Source organism: Stegastes partitus, unplaced genomic scaffold (assembly GCF_000690725.1).
Source record: "Stegastes partitus isolate 25-593 unplaced genomic scaffold, Stegastes_partitus-1.0.2 Scaffold391, whole genome shotgun sequence".
Classification (NCBI taxonomy): Eukaryota; Metazoa; Chordata; class Actinopteri; family Pomacentridae; genus Stegastes; species Stegastes partitus.
The window spans coordinates 18,012-39,704 of NW_007578122.1; the positions used below are offsets into that span (position 1 = coordinate 18,012).

Below are 21,693 nucleotides of genomic sequence, written 5' to 3' on the forward strand. Positions count from 1 at the left end.
AAAAAAATAAATTATTATTTTTAATTTGTCTTTATATTTCTCCTTTAATTAGACTTTTCTTTTATGGATTCATTTTGGATAAATATTGCTTTATATTGCCACATTATTTATTTGTTATTTTATTTATTCTTCTTTATACTTCCATTTTTATTTCATTATTCTTTTACTGATTCATTTCTGTAATTTGGCACTCTCACTACTCCATAAATAAAAGCACTGAATGTGAAACACACACCTTTTTGGAAACAGCTGAACTTGAACAAAAAAAAAAAAAAAAACACACCTGCACTCAGTCAGAGGAAGGCCAGACGAGAACCGCGGCGGTGCTCGTCCTTAAAAAGACATCCAGCCTCCACAATCAGCGGCTCGGGTTATTAGAACATATGGTAAGCCTTAAATAGTGTTCCTTTTCCATACACATCAATATTTACATTACAACTTGTAACCAGGGCCCGAGCGGCAGTTCTCATAACATTACAGCACGTTGGATAAACAAACGCTATAGGCAGCGCTGAGGCCGTTCTGCCCCGTTCGGGTCTTTCTTGCTGTTTATGTACACATGTTCCCTGCTCGTCAGCTGGCCCCGGCGGCCCATAATCACCACCAGCGAGCGCCGAATCGACGCTTTTATTATTGGAAGCGACGACAATAAAGCGTCCGGTGTCTCAGCATACAGTGTTTATGTTTGTTTCCTTCTGGAAGACAAAAAAAAAATCCTTTGGCTTGAATATACCTTACGTCTGTCCATTCCTTGTTCTTGTGTGGACATCCGACACTGCGGCGGTGGTTTCAGGAACATGTTGTGCATAAATTACAGTACGCAGAGATATAGAGGGTGCTAGAAGAAGAGAGAGTTTAGACGTTCAAGCTATTGTCAGAGCTGAATAATAGAGTGAATTTCAGGATCTGACATTTCTAGGACATCGGAAGTGCTAACCAGCCAAAGAGTTTACTGGAAAGTCTCGGCGCTGGCTCGCCGAGCTGCTAACAGTCGAGTAAAAACCTCAGTGTCTTCGGCTGTCAAGGAGACTCAGCCATCCATAAAAGTGACAGTCGCGTCAAAGACACATAACAGGAAAATGACTGGTTATCCGCTGGCATGAAATCACACGGCCATCCTGGTGTTTCTCAAACAATGCCAGCTCTATATTAACACACATATCGAGTGTCTGGAAAGACAGGCTCTGCTTACATAGCACTTTCTCTCATCCCTGGTTTAGTCATAGAGTCGTCCTTGATGGACAAACAATTCCTCCCTGTTTCACATTTAATCCTCGTCTATTATCAGTCGAGTGCAATTTGTTTGAAAAGAGCAGGACACGGATGGAAATTACCTCCAAGCAGAAGCGATACGACTGAATACTGCGAAGGTGGCTGCAAATATTCAAACGTCATAGGAGTTAAATCAGCGTCATACTTTGGAAATCATTACATAAAGCAAAATGTGCATACGATTGAATGTTGTGGCCTTTGTGCTATTTGTAGCTCGTTGATTTTAAAGGAGGCTTCATGGCCTTAGTTTTTTCTCTTTATTTTATGGAAACCAGACTATGAGCAGTTCTGTGAGGCTCAACCCAACAGTGCTGCCAAATACTTTTAAGGAGTCACAGCCTGCACAGAAGTCTCTAAATTACATCATGCACGACTTTGCTTATCTGTGAAAATGACAACACAACCATTTACATACATATAAAAATGGCAGGTTAACGTTACCCGACTGCAGGTAGCTTTATTATTAGCTATTGTTATTGTCATTTAAATTGCTTTTCATGCATCAAAGTCGACTTTTAATCTCAAGTTTTGTATGTCGTTGTTGGTGTGTTTTGGAAGGATTCAGACTCTACTCACTTGTGAAACATAACTAGTGAGATACATCCATCCATTATCTATACACACCTTAACCCTCACTAGGGTCATGGGGGGCTGGAGTCTATCCCAGCTGATTCAGGGTGAAGGCAGGTTCACCTGGACAGGTAACCAGTCTATCACAGGGCTACACTTAGAGACAGACAACCAAGCACACTCACATTCACACCTACACTTCAGCACAGCCGTGACTTGAACATACGATGACAAACGTATAACATTCTGATGTTCAGCCAGTGTTCATCATGTTTACCATCCTGGTTTAGCATGTTAGCATGTTAGCATGGCCATATGTTGTAGCAAAAACAGAGCACAGCTGACGGGAAAGTCGTTCACTTTGCAGGTAAACCACAGTAATTGGCTTGATAATGTCACAAGTGGCCTTAATGTTGGTACAAAATGTAACAGCAATGCATTCAATAGCCAAAACTCATGAGGGCATAGATGAAAAGTACCCTGATATCCACACTAAGATGCACAACTTGGGGGGCAATCCCTTGTAAAGATATCAAGACCATTAAAACCAAATTACCACTAGAAGAAAAGTCAGGGATTCATCATCTTGGGAACATGAACATTTGTCCCAAAAATTCCCGACAATTCATCAAAACGTTCAACAGATAGTTCGGCCCGTCTCGAACAGATCAACAGAAATCCACTGGCAGCCCGACCGTCACACCTCCAGCGTGGCTACAGGACGGGAACGCAGCAGCTATGAGTGTTTACTACCAAGAACCACAATTCGATTACTGCATAGCAACAGTTAATGTTTTATTTAAGCGAAAACTTTCACGACTTGTGCAACGAAAGCCAACTTGTGGTGTTGAGACGCTCTTAATCTTAACATAATGTGTATCCTCGCAGGCACCAAGATTCTTTACCGCTGGATGGGCTGCGGAAAAAAAACCTTTCAAAAGTGAACGTTTTCGCCTGGAATCAATTTAGCGCGATGCTGCTCGCAAATATATGTCGTGATGTCGATCCAGAACCCCCTGCAGGATAAGGATACTCTTAATATAACAGCGTAGGGGAGCGAGTCGGTAGCCAAACCCGAGATATGTTTGGTTAAATGAGTCTGTATACAAGCCCACAAATTCAGCTTTGGTCCAAAGGAGAGAGAAAAAAATCTGACACTGTCATCGGAGCAAAGCGGTCTAAGGAATATTAAATTTTAGCTCAAATCGGTTTCATCTCTACAGAAATGGTACATTTTAAAACAAAACTACATATAACCCATTCTTTGACAATAAAACACAGACTGATGTAGAACCAGAGCAGTCCAGGCTGAAGGCTGAAACCACAGACACATACTTGACAACTTATCCCAACAACCGGGTCCTTTCTTAGTCTGAACTCCCCCAGGATCTAGTTTGGAAAGTGAGATGCTGGCGATAGCAGAAAGCTGCGATAAAAACACGAGAGTTTGAAAGACAAGCGGGGCTGATCGCACCAACACAGCGAGCCGATCGCAGCACGTACCGACCCGCGAAGCTTTCTTTAGCCGAGCCGAGGAATGCTAACATCTCACCCGGCACCAAAACATTCCTCTTTCACGCCCGGCTCGCGGAGCTGAACTCAACAGGTCGTTTCTTTATTGTAAAAACTGATACCGATCGCTGTTTCCTAAACAGGCCGCCGAGGGAGGGAAGCAAACCGACTAGACGAAGACAGTTCAAGACAGAAGCGGAGACGAAAGAGCAGAAAGAAGATGTCAAATAGCGAATCTGAAACAAGAATAAAGACAAAAGGCCAAACAAACGCAGGAATGTTAAGTCAGCAGATGCCAGACGGTGATAGTCGAGGATTAGCGCATCTCTCTGCATCTGCATCGTGACCTGAAGTCTGCTGTAACACAGAAGACGAGGCCGGTCGAAGCGGTAAACTCGGCTCGGCTTGCAGCTTTCTGCGGGAATCTCTTTATCTGAAGCCAAACTGGGAAAACAGAGTGTGGGAAATGCAAAATTGCCAGGATCAAAAAGACAGAGATCCTGTACGCTCGCAGTGGAAATGCGAGTCGTGGTTTCCGTCACTTCCACCTCATCTGTAATTTTAACATCAGGACATTTCACCAAGTTATTCCCTCAAAGTATCAGTGTCACTGCCCCAGACGAGCATTCAGGAGGGATGTTCCCTTAAAAGGCCTCGAAGGGAAATTTATGACGCTTGGTGTTTGGAGGGGGGACGACGGCGGAGGTGGTTTGTTTAGCTCACGGAGAGCCTTAATGAATAAAACTACGTGTAAAACGTATAATCACCGCGGCGTGTTGAGCACTTGGTTCAATGCGCTCCGCCTCGCGCCGCACTTCACTTTATGTCCCACCGTGTTTATAATTACGCTCAAGTGTCTGCAAGAGGTTTCTCCAGATCGTCGCCGAGCAGCTTTGAATTTCTGCTGAGAAGAAATGAAAAACAGGGCACGTAAGAGGTCTGTGGTGTGAGGTTGTTTTTTAAATAAACCCTCACCGAAAATTTGTGGTGGCACACGGCACTTTGGAGCCGTGTTAGGGATTACATCTGTCAGCCTGCAACGGTCTCAGCGCAAAGTCCTCACTTGTGCTCGCCTCTGCCAAGAAATTATGGCACTCGAAGACACACCAGCCCGCTCGCTGTGGTCGAATTAAAAAAAAAAAAGTGATCAAAGTTAGAAAATTCAGTAAAAGTGAGCAGTTCTGACAAAATAAAGCAGAGCGCTGCCAGCTCCTGAACGTCCCGGAGAATATTCTGACTGTGAAAGCGAGTGAAAAGAGATTTTAGAAGCAGTTTAAGAGGCGGGAGGAGGCACCTCACCTGTCCACATACACTCTGGAGCAGAAGGCTTAATTATTTTCCAGCACTTATCAGGTCCAGTTTAGCTCAGGTGCAACACATCAAAACCAAAAAGAAAAAGCCATGACTGTAGCGAGCCACGTTTCCGTTTTGTATTTTTATGCACATTTTGAAAAAAAACGTGCTGATTTTGCAGAAATCCCTCACTTGAAGTAGTTTAAAAATGAGTTAATGTGCATAACAGAGAATGGAAACAGCTTTTTACGTCTACATTATGACAGAAAACATTGAACTGGTTCTATTTCTGTCATCGTCTTCACCTGTGGACAGCATCAAACAGGCCCAACACCAGCTGACATGGAGGATTAATTACAGCTTGAAAAGAATTCCTGAAGACTTCCCTCCATTTCTCTCTCTTGGCCAAATACTTGTTTGTTTCATCTTCTTTTTGATTTGTTTTGTTTTGATTCCAGCGTCTCTTCTGTTTATTACATCCATGAATAACGTCATGTTCACATCCATCTTCTGATGATGCTCCAAATGAGTTCATAGAAACAAGCCTATTATTTCATATTATTTGGGGTTTTTTTGGTGACATTTCATATTTGCTTGATAATTTTTAGGAAACTCAGCTCCTACAACTGCTTTTAAAATGTGTGGACGCACAGCTGCAATCATAGCAGCTGACTGAGTGAGATTTTGGCGACTCCTCGACGGGGCGGCGGTTCATCGTTGGTGCTCGTCTGTCTGTTTGTTTATCTGTAAGCAGGATTAAACTCTCAGGAGAAAATAGGGCTCAGCGGGTTTAAAACTGCGACTCTTTGACATGCACTTCTAGCTTCTTTAATAAATAACAGCTTTCACTATACGAAGGTTAAACTTTGGAGTCAACATGCAGCTCACAGACGAGCTGTCAGGATCATGCATCAACTGTGGCCACACAGCGTCTCTTTACCTTCCCAGTTTGTTTTTTCAGATCATTTCTTTGTGTGTTCCAGTGAAGCATGAGCCAGACTTCTATAACATGCAAAAGTTATATAAATGTCATATCTATGCACAGTGAAGAAATAAACATGAGCAATGGAGCAGTTTGGGCTTTATACGTAAACTTAGTCTTGCAAAATTGCAAATACAGTCGTGACTCCATAATCCGACCCTTAACAATCCTAAACCTTGCTATCTTTTTAGGAAAAACCAACAGAACCCATAAAAACAGCTTTAACATAGCAACAGCCTTGGATTGTGACTCCGACATGACATTTAATGTCACCAATCAGGATGACGGCGTATTATCTGACTGAACAATCCCACAGATTGGCTACGTTCACACTGCAGGACTTGATGCTCAATGAGGATTTCTTTGTGACTTCCTTCACGTTTCCAGTTCAATGCGACTTGTATGTGATCTGCTGTGTGAACTTCATACGAGCCAAAAGTGTCCCGCATGCGCAGAAGAGGACACGACGACGTCACACGCAGCGAGCGTGCTCAGTGTTTACGGAAGTAAACATGGATGGTAACGGTGGAGCGTATCTGCCACTCCCCCACCGCCACCGATGGAGGAAACAGAAGTGTGAGCGCTAACTAAACTAGCATCAGCAGCCAAGTACTGCCTGTGTGTTCTGGACACTTCCACCCCGTCAGAGCGCTGCCCCGGGGTGGAAGTGTCCCCCGACCGCTCAGAATATTCATCATTATTTGGGCCCAAATATCCAGAAAGCAGAAAGTTCTATTGGGACCAGCCCTACTAGTTATTATAACAACTATGAACAATAATTAACAACTAATGAGCCTTCCAGCATCAAGCCCTCCTCGTATCTGGACCTCCGTCTTGACAATCCGACAGCCTTGATATCCGACATAAAAGAAGGTTTTACATTTAGTGTCGGATCATCGAGTCACGACTGTACATCAGTCAGGGTGAATGATGCCTAAAAGAAACTCAAGAGTCTTAGTTCTTCAATACTGTGCAAACTTATATTAAACTTTTAAACACATATTAAACTTTTCTCCAACCAGTTTGGGTGTCAGAACCCAGTAAGGGGTTTAAAGGGTTTTTTTTTCTTATGTTTGTCTATCAGAGAATTTCACATATTTAAGTCCAAAAACTACAATTTTAACATTTAGTTGAGCTCTGCGATTCTTTTCTCATGTTTGCTCGTGTCTATTGGATAATTTTGCATATTTAAGTGCAAATAATACCGTTTTAATATTTATTTAAAATGTCTAGCACGCACAGACGTCCCGTAATCTGTGACAAGCATCTGCGAGTCGACAAACATCACTCTGACAGTTACAGACTAAACACATCTTGCAGAGTTGGGACCAAAAAAAAAAAAAGCCAGCTGAGACAAATATTATTAACTGTAATAAGAAATGGAGATCGTCCTTGAAATGGCAGGACCGGTTAGATTGCACTTTAGATCAAAAACAAGCCGTCGTCGTCTTTGTTCCGATCCAGTCAGCGCGATTAACGAAGCCCTGACGGTATTTTTTTTGTCATCCATATCTTTGCACGCTCCGGCCTCGAAACCGCTTCCTCTAAGAAAAAACAAACCGTCCTGCTGCGAGCCTCTGCTCAGCTTTTTCAACCGTCTCAGGCCAGAAAAAGGATACCGGAGGGGAGTCAGACGCCCTCTTACTTCTTTAAAAAAAAAAGCTTTCCACAACATAGCTCTGCTCAGATGTTTTCTCACAGCGCTTCTATCTAAACCATGTGGAGGACAATTTTGTGCCTATTTACTTTGAGTTATCTGCGAGAGATCTTGCAGTTGTCCAGCGAGGCCTGCGTATCATCAGCCAATTAGGTTTGAATTCGAACTAAGAGCAGATCCGCAGGACAAGAGTTCTGTAAATTCTCACAGGCTCGGTTTCTTGGCTGTCGTGCCGTCTCTCCTCACTCCACCGTCAACTCTTTTTTTTGTCTCACTAACATTTTATCTCTCTCTCTGTCAAATACCCATCTGTTTACGCCGCTTCACGTCCAATCTCTCGTCTCTCTTTCTCTAAACTCCACCAGCTAGTTCGCCGCACCAGGAGAACCGTGGGCTTATTTTTCTAGGCCTCCTGCCTCTCCTGCAAACACTCCGGCATCACATCACAGCGAAGCGCGGCCAGTTTTTAAATCTGCAGCAACTGAAACATCTGAAACGGCCTCAACAAAAACAGAAAATTATGTTTTTTCACTGATTACGATCTCCGTTTCGCTCCAGACCCTTTGGAGATGTCAAACGGGAGTTACCGAGCCACACAACAGCAGCGAGTTAATTCAAAACCGAGTCTGTTTGTGTGTGAATTCAGGAGACTGTGTCGATATGTGCTGCACTGATAGCAGAGGAACGGCAACACAAAGCTTCCTTTTTGCCTTCGGGCGGACAAAACTCTTAAAGCTTATGCACAAATACCTGTAGATAAATATACCTGCTACGATAGGTGAATTGAGTTTAGGATTCAGCATCATAAAAGACTGTTGAAGCTTTTTTTTCGCCTGCTGGAGGGAAGTGTGTCACTGAAATACACAAGAAACTACAGAAATATTCAGCTATATCTGTATATATGCTCCATAAATATCTGCTCAGTCTGAACATAATGCTAAATATAAGCTCTGGGTGTATAAATATGAAGCTAATTTGAGTCCAGCAGCTAAAAGTAAAAACCAAACCCCCGACTCTGGCTGTGCCGGTGTGACGGCGCTCGCTCCGTCCAGCAACACAGGCTCATTCATACGGCGAGGCAGAAAACTCCCCGCCTCGCCGACACAAAAAAAGTATTCAATAACTCCGCAGAGAGGCAGAAAGAGTGGAAGCCACAAATCACACAAGTCATGTTTTCCTCTGTCTCTTCGTATCGTCGTCCCGCCTCCGGGCAGCGCGTTGCTCTCCTTTATGTTTCTCAGCCTCCGAAATGAGAAGGGACGGCTCCTTCATAACAATTCCCGCTCACAATCATCAATGGATGCGCTGCTGCTCGCCGGCCCAAAGATATAATTTTCCTTTCCCTTTCCCCTTTCATATAGGGGGCGAGGTATTTCGGGTCCAAATGAAAACGGAGCCCCGGGGCGGCCGCGTAAAGAGCCTGTTCCAGGTGGATAAGGAAACACTGCTGGGTTTGAATGGGGTCAGGGGTGAGGAGTTCAACTCTTTCAATAAATCACGGCAAGCTGTTGTGACAAGCGTTCGCCGAGAGAGAGAGAAGTGTGGGCTGTATGAAATATGTCTTTCATGTACGGAGGCCTTTGAGTGCAACAACATGTATATATTTAGGCGCTTTTCATTCGGCAGCTTAACAGTCGGTCGGTTATCTCCGGAGGGGCTGACAGGTTTATCTTCCTTTTATCGTCCTTTAAGAAGAGACGGGGGTGATATATCGCAGACGCTCCATCCGACTGGGACAAAAAGAGAGTTTATCTGGGTTATATTTGGGATTGTAAATGTGCTAATTATGATTAAAGACACTCCTGAGTAAAAGAAAACAACACGGCGCTGTGATGTGTTTCTGCTGATGTGCTTCTTTAGCATTTAGCATCTCGAAAAACTTTCTAAACATCCTGCAGGCAGATTGCTTTTAAAGTTAAATCCCTGAATTTCATTTTCTTCTCTATTAATTGTAATAAAAACCAAGAGCAGCATCATGTTCTCTGCTTCAGTAGAAAGAAAATCACACAAGCTGCACCATTAAAAGCTAAATAGTCTTATTTTTAATAAAACTTTCAGCATAAAGGTGTCATTCAAACTCAAATCCGGGCTTTAATCCAGCTTTGGCAGACGGGTCGTCCCTACCCGCCCGCCGGCCCGCCGGCCCGCCGGCCCGCTCCCCTGCCCGCTGTGTGGTGGGTCTGGTCTGGATTTTAATGGTGCTGGATGACATGTGTGTACTCGTGTCAGCGACTACCCCAAACAGTTGTAAACTGGCTGTTTATGAGCGTGAGGTGCTGTGAAAAAGCACCACATTTTTTTGACTTTCACACCATCTGGGGAAGAAGGAAAAAAAAAAAGAAAAGCAGCGAGCGAGCAGCGACTGTTGGAGCAGCAGGTACGTAGAAGGTTCAACGTGGAGATTTATAACCGAATCTGAACGTCCAGTCAGTCAACTCTGAGCCATGTACACGCCGGGGAAGCTAAAGCCGCGTTTATACACAAATATATGAGATCTATAAATTGTCTGAACTGTTTCCTAAATACGGTTAAAATTCCTCCGGTGTCGTGTGCTGTACGTTCTGCCTCGGCCCGTTCCAGCTCCTCATTACAGCCACATGATGTTTACGCTGAGGGAAATATTCCAGGACTCTTCAAAGCCCGACGTGAAGCACAGAGAATACGCTCTGTGCTTTATTTTAGACACATATGTGGTATCTTGAGAAACTCCGAGAATCAAATTAAAGGTCTGCGGGTTTGAGAGTTTTGTCGAAACGATGCACAATTTGGCGGCCGAAACGAGTTTGTTTTTGTATCTTTCAGCATATTTTACGGCGGTCACTAATTCCTCTCATTTATTGCATTTGTTTTTATTTGTTTTATTTATCCAGGACAGCGGAAAATGTGCCCGGGACACGGCTGAAAGCTCATTTTTGTGGCTCCCGCGGTCGGCGGAGATGCACAGCAAGATGCAGGAATCTAAAAAAACATGAAAGACTGCTGGTTCTGACTTCTATATTTTCAGATTTTAAACAATAAAAAGCAGTCTGAGGCAACACGTTTCCATTCAGTCATGCTTCTTCTTCTTCACCATTCCTGTGCTGATATTTGAACTTCGGTGCATTAAGCGCTACCCACACACTGACATGTCAAGGTGCTCGCTGCGAGTTACGAGTTCATGTCAGCCTCCGTCATGAGCCGCAGCTCACGGGCCAAGACATCCATTTATTACGGGTCTACCCGCCGCACTAAACAGCTCACTAACCGAGGGGTATTCACTTTAGCGAGGGCCCTACCAAGCTAAATAGCACAAAGATCCAACGGCAGACCTTAATTGTCTGTGAAAAGAGTCAAACATTTCAAAGTACAGTAACCGTTAGAGCCTGTCAACCACACTGGCAATTACGCTGCCGCAAATATTTAAATTTGTGGTTTTGGAGCGGAGTTTTGAGGGAGAATCATGGTGTGCTAAGCAGCTTCGGGCTGAGACCCCGAAACATGGATGCATTCAAGTTCAGTCTGGAAAAAAAAAGAAGAAGAAAAAAAAAAGGATTTTTAAGAGCCGGCAGAAAACGGAGCCCTCAGCCTTCAGCGATATGTAAACACATCATTTTATTAAAGTCAAGAGTGCCAGGGTATGGCAGAGATTATAAAGGGAACAAGGGTTCAGATTGTATACATGGATTAGGTTACTGTACCTATGGAGCGCAGCAATAACCGCTTCCATATGCCTGTCCGAACACATGGCGCTTTCTCAACATCATCATTTGCGCTGAGTGATGGGTGTGGTATTTCAGACAAACACGTGGGGGGGAAAAGACAAATTTCGAGGAGGTATTTACTTACAGGACTGTAAAGCACAGCGAGGCATGACAATACGCTAATACCCGAAGCGGGGGTTAAAAGACGGGGACGGCGGTTTCGTTACACGCAGGAAAAACGCGATGGATGCGACCGCTTCCCGTTCTATCTGAGCCGCTCTTCTCAAATCACCGCCGAGGTCTCAAATGCTTCCTGACAGAGTGCAAGAACTGGCAAATTTTATCTGTCAAAAGCGCCGCTCCGGCCAGCGAGCGAGGTTTGGAGGCACGCAGCCCCAACAACAACAAGCACAACCCGGTTTTATTGACAATTTTTTGGATGTCAGTAGTGTTTGCGTTACCATAATAACCCTGTTTTTGTTTCATTTAGCGCAGCGAGGGACGTGATAAGGAACTCGCAGATGCATGCGATGGTATTTTCCATAAATTATCCTACGTCTAACTGGGTGGTCACTGGTACGAGCGTCTCCCAGTCTTTCTGTTTATCCCCCCCCCAAAAAAATGCAAGACAACATGATGAATTAAAGACAAAAGATCTTAAGAAGATAAAAATGTGGGCGTCAAGAATGACCGAGCAAGTGTGCAGATGGAGCCGGAGGAACGTGTGTGGGGCTGAGAATGAAGTCTGAAGTTCTGACCAGCGACCACGACTGTTTGTTTGACTGTTGCCGTCCTGACCGATATTCTGACCAGACCGCTGAGAAAACAAAGTTTCTGCGACGGCAAGAGCAAAAAAATAAAAATAAAAATTGGTCACAGGCTGCATTCTGTTGAGTCTGGACCCAACGACAGAATCAATATGTTCAAAATTAGTTTGAGATTTTTGCCGTTTTTCTGACTAATTGAATCCATCGTTGAAAAAAATGTCTGGAGCGGTTTCTCCGGTGTTGTTGTTCCAGTCCTTACAGAAGGATCTCCTCACATCGTCTTATTCGCAGCGCTGCCAGAGAGTCTTACGGTTTTATAAATGACTCACTCGTCTCATAGAAGTCACAGAACAACAACTTCTCAATCAGCCAGTTAGTTGTCTGTCTGACATCTAATCCCGCTGAGCTCTGTTCGACACATTTGGCAGGACGTTGTCTCCACCCGAAGTTTAAGAAGTTCAGCCAGAGCATATTCGGTGGCACGAACAAGCCCCGCGTTTAGAAGATATTCTGCAAAACCCCTCGTTGGACGCGTCACTCTCTGGCAAAAGAAATGAGCTTTCTGCTAATATTAGGACCAAATTGAGTTTAGCTTCATGTTTTTTCATTCATCCCATTTGTCAACTATGACTTTCCTTTTTTTTGATAAAAACACTTCCACAGTCTCAGGTATCAAACCAAATGTTTACCCGCTTGATTTGATTTGTGGCGCGACATCTTTTAATCAGCATGTGTACTCACATCTCCTAATGCGCTAATCCGCCTCCAGTTTGCCACTCGCTCTGGTATCAAGGTGTAAATTAATCCTGACAACTGGCACATGGTTTCGGGCAAAATCTGTCTTGCTTGGTATGAAATTGTGTGTGTGTGTGTGTGTGTGTGTCTGTTTGCTGTAAACACATGAGAAATCATTTAGGGGTTAGAAAATGTTAGCTCTGGTTTGGCAGCGTGCGGTTGTCGACCATTAATGCTTTCTCCATAAACAATTTCCAACTCATGCACCCCCCCCAAAAAAAAGTCACTGAATATTTTTCCCATAGACACAGATGACAATGAAAACAGCACATAGATGCATTTGTCTTCACTGCTTTTGCACGACTATACCACGTCCTGCGTATTTAAATTCTGAATTTAAAACATTTCTGCTGTTAGATTACAGATTGATGAGTGTTTTTTTTACTTTAACAGCGATCAGGAGTGACGCATAAGTCATTATGTTTCTATTACACTGATTCCTGCACACAACATTTACCTCACTGGCTTTCTTCAATCCTGATTTTTAAAAAAAAGCATGAATTAGGCATCCACAGACTCAACTCTTGTTCTATCTTCCATCTCCTTCGGCCAAGCGCAGTCGGGTGTCCGACCAGGGATGTAAATTATTCTGTACAAACTGTTTTGTTAACTTGTTGTGGCAATAAACCTTACTGAAGGCAAAAAAAAATTAGAAACCCTCAACAATTTTCCACATAGCGTCGGTTCAGGAATCTGCAGGGCCAACCCCTGCGAGCTAATGGGATCATTACTCGGGGAAGAGAAATATGCTAAATATGTCACTGCGCTTTCACAACACGCGACTCTTAATTCCTCTGCGGTCCAGTTCGGTTCTGGGCGAGTTTCAGGTTGGCTGTGGATTATCTAAAGCTTGCGGTGTTACGATTTAAAGGAGGGGAAGAAAAACGCAGGTACTTCGCAGCAACACGTCACACTTTTAGGAGTTCGGTGAATTATTATGCAAACGAGACAAAATGCAGAATAAAGAGAGACAACAAGGACGCGAGATGGTCACTGATAAGACCGGACTGATGGCAGCAGGAAAGCTGAGCGTGCTGACATAATGGACTCCATTGTAGAGAGTCAGTGTGTGTGTGTGTGTGTGTGTGTGTGTGTGTGTGTGTGTCCTCTGACCCCTCCAGGGATAATTAAGGACACATTTTACTCAGGTCGGTTTTGGGTACGACTACTTCTGGCTGAGCCGTGTGTGTGTGTGTGTGTGTGTGTGTGCATACATGTGTGACCATATGTGGTGTTTTGTGTGTGTGTGTGTGTGTGTGTGTGACCATATGTGGTGTTTTGTGAGTGTGTGTGTGTGACCATATGTGGTGTTTTGTGAGTGTGTGTGTGCACCCTAATGCGCCCCATCCCCTTTCCTTGTACACGTCGACCCTACCTGCCCTCCGTATGTCTAAGACCGGTGCTTCTGGGCTGATTGGTGGTATCACTTTCACTCACCAGCTCACACACACACACACACACACACACACACACACACACACACACACACACACAGAGGCACACACCTTTAGAGACCAAGCGCTTGTAAAGGCACCTCCTCGGGGACACGCTGTGAAATGTACTCCTTGTTAGGGCTTTAGTGTGTGTGTGTGTGTGTGTGTGTGTGTGTGTGTGTGTGTGTGCATGTCTGCTTTTCCTCAGCTGTTTCCTGCCAGCTCGGAGACCAACAGACTGCAAAGCTTTCTCTCCTCTCTCTTTGCTCAGAGCTTCTACTTCCAGATGACCAATGAAAACTCTGGATCTCTCCGTCGATGCCATCAGAAGGAAAATCTGACACGATGCGACTCTTGAAAGTCAACTTGCGGCGGAAGAGATTTTTTCGTTATCGGCGTTTCACAGTAAACATGTTGTTAACTTTGCACAGCTTCTGGTGGTTTCAGAGACTTTTTTTTTTTCAGAATATGTGAGTATAAATGCTTTATGACGTGCAAAATGAGAATTGTAATTCGAGCGTATAGCGGTGGTAAATCTTCACTGACTGATCACGTGGACACTGTTAAGATGACTGACTGTTTGTGTCCAAGGAGGCGCTATTAGCATCGACGCTGGACGTTTGATGGATGCAGCGTATGACAGATGATATACAGCTCTCCGCTATACTCTTCAACAGGAATCCAATCCTCGCCCTCCTACAGACGCTGGCTGACCTTGATCGTGCGAATGCTTCCCTCAGAGGCTCTCTGCTCCTCATTTGGAAACTTTTGCTTATATTATAAATAAAGTTTGCCAAAATGTGCTTCAGAAAACATTTGAGGCAAAAAATAAGCCGTGCAGTTGTTGAATCTGTCTTCATTTTAGTCGAAACGTTTTTTTAGAAGCAGGTATCAGATCACGGTCGACGCTGCTCATTTGCATAAAGTAGTCGAGACCTCACCTTTACGCAACATCACACTTCATCTCTCAAACTGCAATATCAGAACTACTGAAGCAACTGATCCTGTGGACTTGTACTAAGTTAAAATTTAGTTTTCTTTCTCTGAGACTTATTCAGTAATATCACACGACTTTGTGGTTGAATCTTGACATTGAAAATGTTTCAATAAAGTTGGATTTAATTGATTTGTGAAGAATATTATTACTATTTTGTGGGTTTTTTTCTTTAATTACAGAGTGGAAGTCAATTTAAACAACTCATTTGCAAATGAACTTATCAGCAACCAAAATCAGTAAATTGGAACAAATTAAAGATGAATGGCATAACGAGTAAAATAAAATAATGAATACGCATGTTGCTATCATTTAATTGGTTTTGTTTAGCTTCTCAGATGTAACGTTCAAAGTTATATGTGATGGTTTGTTGGTTGAATAAAACAAATACGTCACATTAGTACAGACAGACTAAATTATATACCGATTAATCAAACGAGAATCATCAGATTAATTAATATTGATGTTTTTTTTTCATATTTTTGCTAACTTATGGGAGAATTGCTTCACTGGATGTCCATGTTCAGCTACAGGTGCCTCCCTAAAAACATCTGGTGACAATAATTTTAACTACATATTCAAGAAAATTGCGTCCTCTACAGCAACGTATTTACATCTTTAGCATTTATTTTCTTTCCTCTGCTATTTGCTTGATAATTTATTTGAAAACTTGCAACGTGTTACTTGGAAGTACTTCAATAAATCGTTTTAGTTGTAGGTTTACTTTTGGTTTTATGTGTGTATTTAAAAGACGCTTTGTTAAATCTTTGCCGTTATATATTTGTAGCCGTGAGACGGGATCATCTAAACTGAAAACCTGCCTGAGTAAATGATCATTAAACGCTCTTGTCTCCTTTATTAGGTGTGACTAATGCTTTGATTTACCAACAAAAGGCAAAATAAAAAAACAGGACAAAAGGCTGCCGGCTTTAGGGACACACGGCCCGACCGAGAACCATCAAACTACTGCAGTACACAGTAAATGCACATAAACTCTGAGGCATTTCTGATTTAGGAGACGGCTTTCTGTAATCTGTTGTTTTCATTCTCCCTGTTTTAAGTCCGGTCTCTTATCGGCTGTGTGAGGTTACTGCATAGCTACAGAGGAATTCAAAGCATCGCGCTGACATTTCCCAACGACTCAAGTAGGCCACAAGTCTGGTTCTGGTCAGTCCAGCGTTGATAAAAATGATCTTTTTATTGAGCAACTCCAAATATTTGCTCCCAGAGCTGATAGAGACTGTGGATCAGTTAAATCAGCAGCGCCGGAAAAAGAAGCCTAATCATTGAGTTCCACTTTCCAGATCAGTCGGGATTTCTGTCCCGTCTGTCCCGAGTCGTCTTTGTTTTCTCATTGTGAGTTTGTTAAGCTGCTCGCGCTAAGACGCCGTCTATCTCCTTTACGCAAGTGCTCTCCAAACAAAGACGGGAATTTAAGTCGTGTTGTCGTACGGATGAAGGTAATCTTGTTGAGTGCTTTGACGAAAGACCCAGAAGTTGTCTTTTGTCTGACGTTTTTGTTCTGAAACACTGGAAATCGTGGATGCTTCATGCTAACAAAAACTCTATATTGAGGGAAACCGTCACTTTATTTGTGTGTAGCGGCTGCTGGCTCCTTAAAACGAAAAGCAGACGGTATGTTGACACCAGTAAACCGACCACCAAGCTACCAAATGGGCGTCATGATCTTTGACTCTTTCCTATTCTGCCCATTTTCCTTCCTTCATGCATTTTATATTAATAACTGAACACCGACCTGCTCCGAAGGCAAAGAAGAAGCTCTTGTCGGGGTGTTCCTCCAGCAGCGCCTTCACCCTCTTGCCCATCCTCTCGTTCCTCTTGTAGATGAGCTCCTGCCGGAAGTAGCTGTCTATTTCCTGGGCCGTCACCTGCTCGTTGGGCGGCAGCGTCACATTATTGAAGTTGGGCACCTGCAGTTGTTGGGGTTCGGTTGGGCCACGAAGAGGAGAAAGAGACGAGGAGATTTCTTTAAATAATTAAGAGTTTGATTCACATCGTATAAATGAAAACACTGGAACATTTTGATCACCATGTTACACTCCTGACCACAAAATTGGTAAAAGCCCAATTTGGACTGGTTTATGGGGACTTCTGGGAGGAAGACAAGGCCGGGTAATGATGGAAGAACAGAGGAACTAACTCGCCAGCAGTATAGAGACATTGGTGGAAGGGGGTGGAGGGGAAGATGTGGGAGAAGGGGAGGGTGAGGTTGGTCAGAAGGTTAAGGGGTGAAGGTAGAAGGTCGAGGGTCGAGTCAGTGTGACAAACAGAAGGTCAGAGGGGTCAAAATGGCTCCTAGCTTATTAAGAGTTACATGGCTACAGAGAGAAGAGAAGATAAGATAGGGAGGGATTAACCTGTGAGGTGTCGTGATTGAAGATGATGGAGTTGAGATCTCCACAGTTGTAGTGCCTGATGAGGTCCTCGGTGGTGTACGGGACCTGCAGGCTTCCTGCCCTCAAAGACTCCTGCTGCAACAACGTCTGGTTCAGGGCAAAGATCACCTGAAATGAGACGACGACAAGCAGTTATTAATCAATGTTTTTCTTACCCAAAGCGCTGTCGGAGCTCTTCAGCATCGTAGCTGTAGTGACTCATGGAGACCCGTGCAGCATGTTTTCATGTATACACCCTCATGATGATGCATTCAGATCCACATCGTCCTGCTTAACTGTAGCCATAAAACAGAGACATGCTTTTCAAATTGAGTCATGTATTGTGTGTTTAAAGACAAATATTGAACGACTCAAAGGAGAACTTCTAAGTCTGTTTCTGCAGAGGGGTTCTAACGCAAGCATCTAGTCATTGCGCCATTTATTGTGCAGCAACTAAACTAAACTCTGACACAACAGAGGATGACCAAGTTTTTATGTTTTGTTTTTGCATTGAAAGGCCTGCACCTTACTTGCAATTGCAATGACAACAAAACAAATCTGAATCTGAGCAGGAGAAGGTTAAGCAAGACCGACGTCTGAATGGACAAAGAGGAACACCAGCTGAACTCCAAACCACAGACATTCAGGTAGAAGCGAGAAAAGTCAACACGGAGAGTTCACGGACACAGAGTTCGCTCTGGTTTTCAGCACAGCTCAGGTGCTGAAGGACCGGGAAGGAGACCCACTACCTTGCAGGACCACCGCAGCGTGGCTTACTGAGGGGCGAACCCCTGCCGAGAGGCCGCAGTGGAAACACGTCATCAGGGTTTGGCATGGCTGAAGCAGGCCAACCTGGGCTGGAGAAAAAACTCTACGTGATTCATCCTCTGGAAGCCAAGAATGTAGCGTATGTAGGCTTTAATCCATTCAGTAGGTGCTGAGGTCTGTCTTTCCAGTTAAACATAATTCAAGTCTACCCTGTTCATACTGTAGATATGTCTTGGATCATTTTGATTTCACTATATGTTGTTATTGCACCTTTTAATGCAGCAGATCTGATTCAAAGCAGGTCGTTAAGTGAATGAATGTGTAAGATTTACTGAATTAACTATTATAGCAGAAGGGGACCGTTTTTCCTGCCAACACCCTCTCAGCCTTTCGCTGCAGAGATTCGTCTATTGTGCGAGCGTGAAATCGGCCAGTGTTTGGTGAGAGAGCCCTGGTGAGCCGGCCGCCTATGATCAGCGCCGCCAGGACACACAAATGCACGCGTGCACGCCCAAACACACATAAACGCTCTGAATGCAGTACAGTCACAACGAGACTGTGACAGACGCGAGCAGAGAAAGCGCCTCCGCCGCCGTCGCTCACCTCGGCGGCGGCGCTGTCTCTGATCTCGCCACCGCCACGCTCACAAATGCACACCTTTCACCCTGCAGGCCATTGATCTGGAGTCCCGTGAAAGGGGGAAAGTTTGTATGGTTTATTTGTTTCTCAAAGGGAACAATCAGTCAACGTGAAGATGTGTTTTGTCAGCTGTGGAACTATGCAAATGGTACGTCTGCATGTGCACGCATGCAACAGTGTGCGTGCAGATCTTGTGTATTGATATGCATACCCGTACGCCAACCAGGCCGACCCCAAGCGGCTGTTTTTTCTTCTTCTTCTTTTTTCATGTCCTGTTTTCTAAGGTGCTCTGATGACACTTTTCCCTCTCGGCTGTCCCATTGTGGGAGCGGCGCTATAGCAGCAAGAAAGGACGGAGAGGAGGGCAGCGTGGAGCAGATGCCTTCTTGTCAGGGGACAAAGAACCCCTCCGTCACCCTCTCTTCTCCTCTCCTCGGCGCTCCCTCCAGCTTTCATCGGCCGCGCATCAAAGTGGCGCTCTGCATATGAAAAGGGCCCCGTCTTTATGCCACGCAAATTAGCCTATCGCCGCCCCTCCCCGACTCATTTCACAAAAAACACCCCTCACATCTGTGCCACGTCCGTGAAGGAAAAAGGCCCTCATCTGCAGGGTCTCCCCTTTTTCTCAGCTCCCTCTTCTCCTCTTTCTCCGCTCGCCATGCCTTTCAGCCCCTTAAATTATGGTGGTGAAGGGAGGAGGAGGAGGAGGAGGATGGAGGAGGAGGATGGGGGAGGAGGAGGGATCAGTCATATATAGGCAGATAAAAAGAAGGAGTAAAAAAAAATAAAAAGGGGGGGAAAGGAAACAGAGAGCGAGGAACAAGAAAGAGAGGTAAGACGCAAAAAAAAAAAAAAACAGAAAAGGAGGCTTGAAAGAAAGAAAACATTAGCAAATGATTTATTTCTCTCCGCTGTGATCCTCCTCTTCTGTTAATGCACTGTGGGTCAGCGGGTGCATTTTCCCACTCGGCTCCTTTCATCAGGTTCCCCCTGTTTCTTCTTCTTCTGCTCCTCCACTGCTGCCCCAGAACCCACCCCCCTCCTGCACACACACACACACACACACACACAGACACACCCCTCGCTGATATCAAAGCAAGCGGAGCCAATGAAAGTCAATAATTGCCCTTTGTCATGGAAATGCCCCCTCTTGTTGAGATGGAGTGGGGTGGGTGAGCGCATCTAGAGCAAACATCATCACAGTCGGATTCCCACATGTGGAGATGTGGAGTGTTCGGCGGCTCGGTTGAAGAAGAAGAAAAAAAAAAGAAAAAACTCTCGCTGCTCGCGCTCCGCACTGAGCTGGCTTAGTTTAGGATCTGCAAACAGTGACAAGTTCGCTTTCTGAGGAACTGTTGCAATGATTGGGTTTTATGAAATATTAATTTGCGATGGTCAAAATCATCGAAACAGATTTAAATCAACCGGATAAATAATGAGTAGTTAAATCCGTTGATGTCATGATCCAAGCTTTAACCTTCGGGACTGTAAAATGCAGCCAACACATCAGCCTAGGCTGCTGTAAAATGTACATAAAGTTCATCTTAAGTGCAAAAACTACAGTTCAACAAATGTCCACCTGAAGCTGCCTCCAAAAGCAAGTCAGTCCCCCATGTTAACAAAAACTTTACAGCAGAAATAAACATGTTTACATCCTGGTACTGTCATAGTAAGTTTCCTGTCATGACAACTGGACAGGGATTGAATTTCTATATAACTTGCGTTAAAGCTTAGAGTTATGGTCTGCACTTAAATACACTTGCAATGTGTTTCTCATTCACCCATTCAATGGCAACAGAGCTGCCATGCAAGGTGCTGCCTGCCATCGGGAGCAACGTTGGGTTCAGTGTCTTGCCCAAGGACACTTCGACTGTGGAGGGGCGGGAGATCGAACCGCCAACCTCACGATCAGAGGACAACCCGCTCTACCACCTGAGCCACCAGTTAATGATGCAGCCTCTCTAAGTGACACATGGGTGCCGTTATAGGACAGTCCATGGCCCAGAGGGATTTGCATGGTCCAGGGGGTAGAAGGACTGAGTCGAAGCCGCCATACTGAGGTTCAAATTGCTTTTCAGAAAATCTACAGGTGACACTACAGAGGATGCAGCCATCTACAGTCTGTGTTTGATCCACCTGTAACTGCTCCAGATGATAAATCACCTGTTACCTCATCACACAGTGCAGGCACCACAACCACAATGACAACACAGGAGTCATTCAGGAACAGGCTTAAAGCCCCTTTCAGACTCTTTTCCATTAATCTGACTGCAACTGAACATGTCTGAATTAGCATCCTCTTGTCTTATACGTAAAAGATGCATCAGCATTCTCACCAGGTGCCAACATTGATCCAAAAACATCACAGAGAGCAAAAAACAGCGACAAAATCACAAAACACTGTTCTCTACAGTTAGACACCTGTTACATCTGTTAGGCAATAAAAATACAGTTTTACTGCGATGGAAGCCGAGACTTTAATAAGACTGATCAAAAATGAATGCTAAGACAAAACATCAACAGGAGTTTAAGTTAGTTTGTTGCTTCCAGCTGTCTGTAAGTAAGTGCAGCAGGATCCAAATGAATGAGTGAGGCAGCAGCAGTAAGTTAATTGATTACCTATAATTATAGATCATCCCCAACATGGAACCAGGATGGATCAGGAGTCACACTGTGTACTCAGAATTACAGCTACGAAGCTGCAGCTAAATCATTTGTTGAACAGAGACCAGGTTTAGTCCTGACCTCCATCACAGCTGGTAGGACACTTTTACATCACTGTCGGTGAAGTAGGAATTAAATTATCATCACATGTGGACAGAAGTGTTTAAGAAATCAAAAGTAAACCACGCGAGTAGTTCTTTGGACAGTTTGATACGTACATTTGTTCAGATTCAGCCTCATATTCATCAATGCATTTTGTTGTGTTAGACAT

The 21,693-nt window shown here is 44.2% G+C and overlaps 1 protein-coding gene across 1 annotated transcript in view; it reads right to left on the reverse strand.

Moving 5' to 3' along the window:
• trabd2a (TraB domain containing 2A) overlaps positions 1-21,693 on the reverse strand; it is a 60,373-nt gene that overhangs the window by 11,524 nt on the left and 27,156 nt on the right. The window contains exons 3-4 of the mRNA XM_008285226.1: positions 17,334-17,480; positions 16,712-16,886 (exon numbers count right to left, since the gene is read on the reverse strand). Of these exons, the coding sequence (XP_008283448.1) occupies positions 16,712-16,886; positions 17,334-17,480 (322 nt within the window). The remainder of the gene's footprint in view (positions 1-16,711; positions 16,887-17,333; positions 17,481-21,693) is intronic.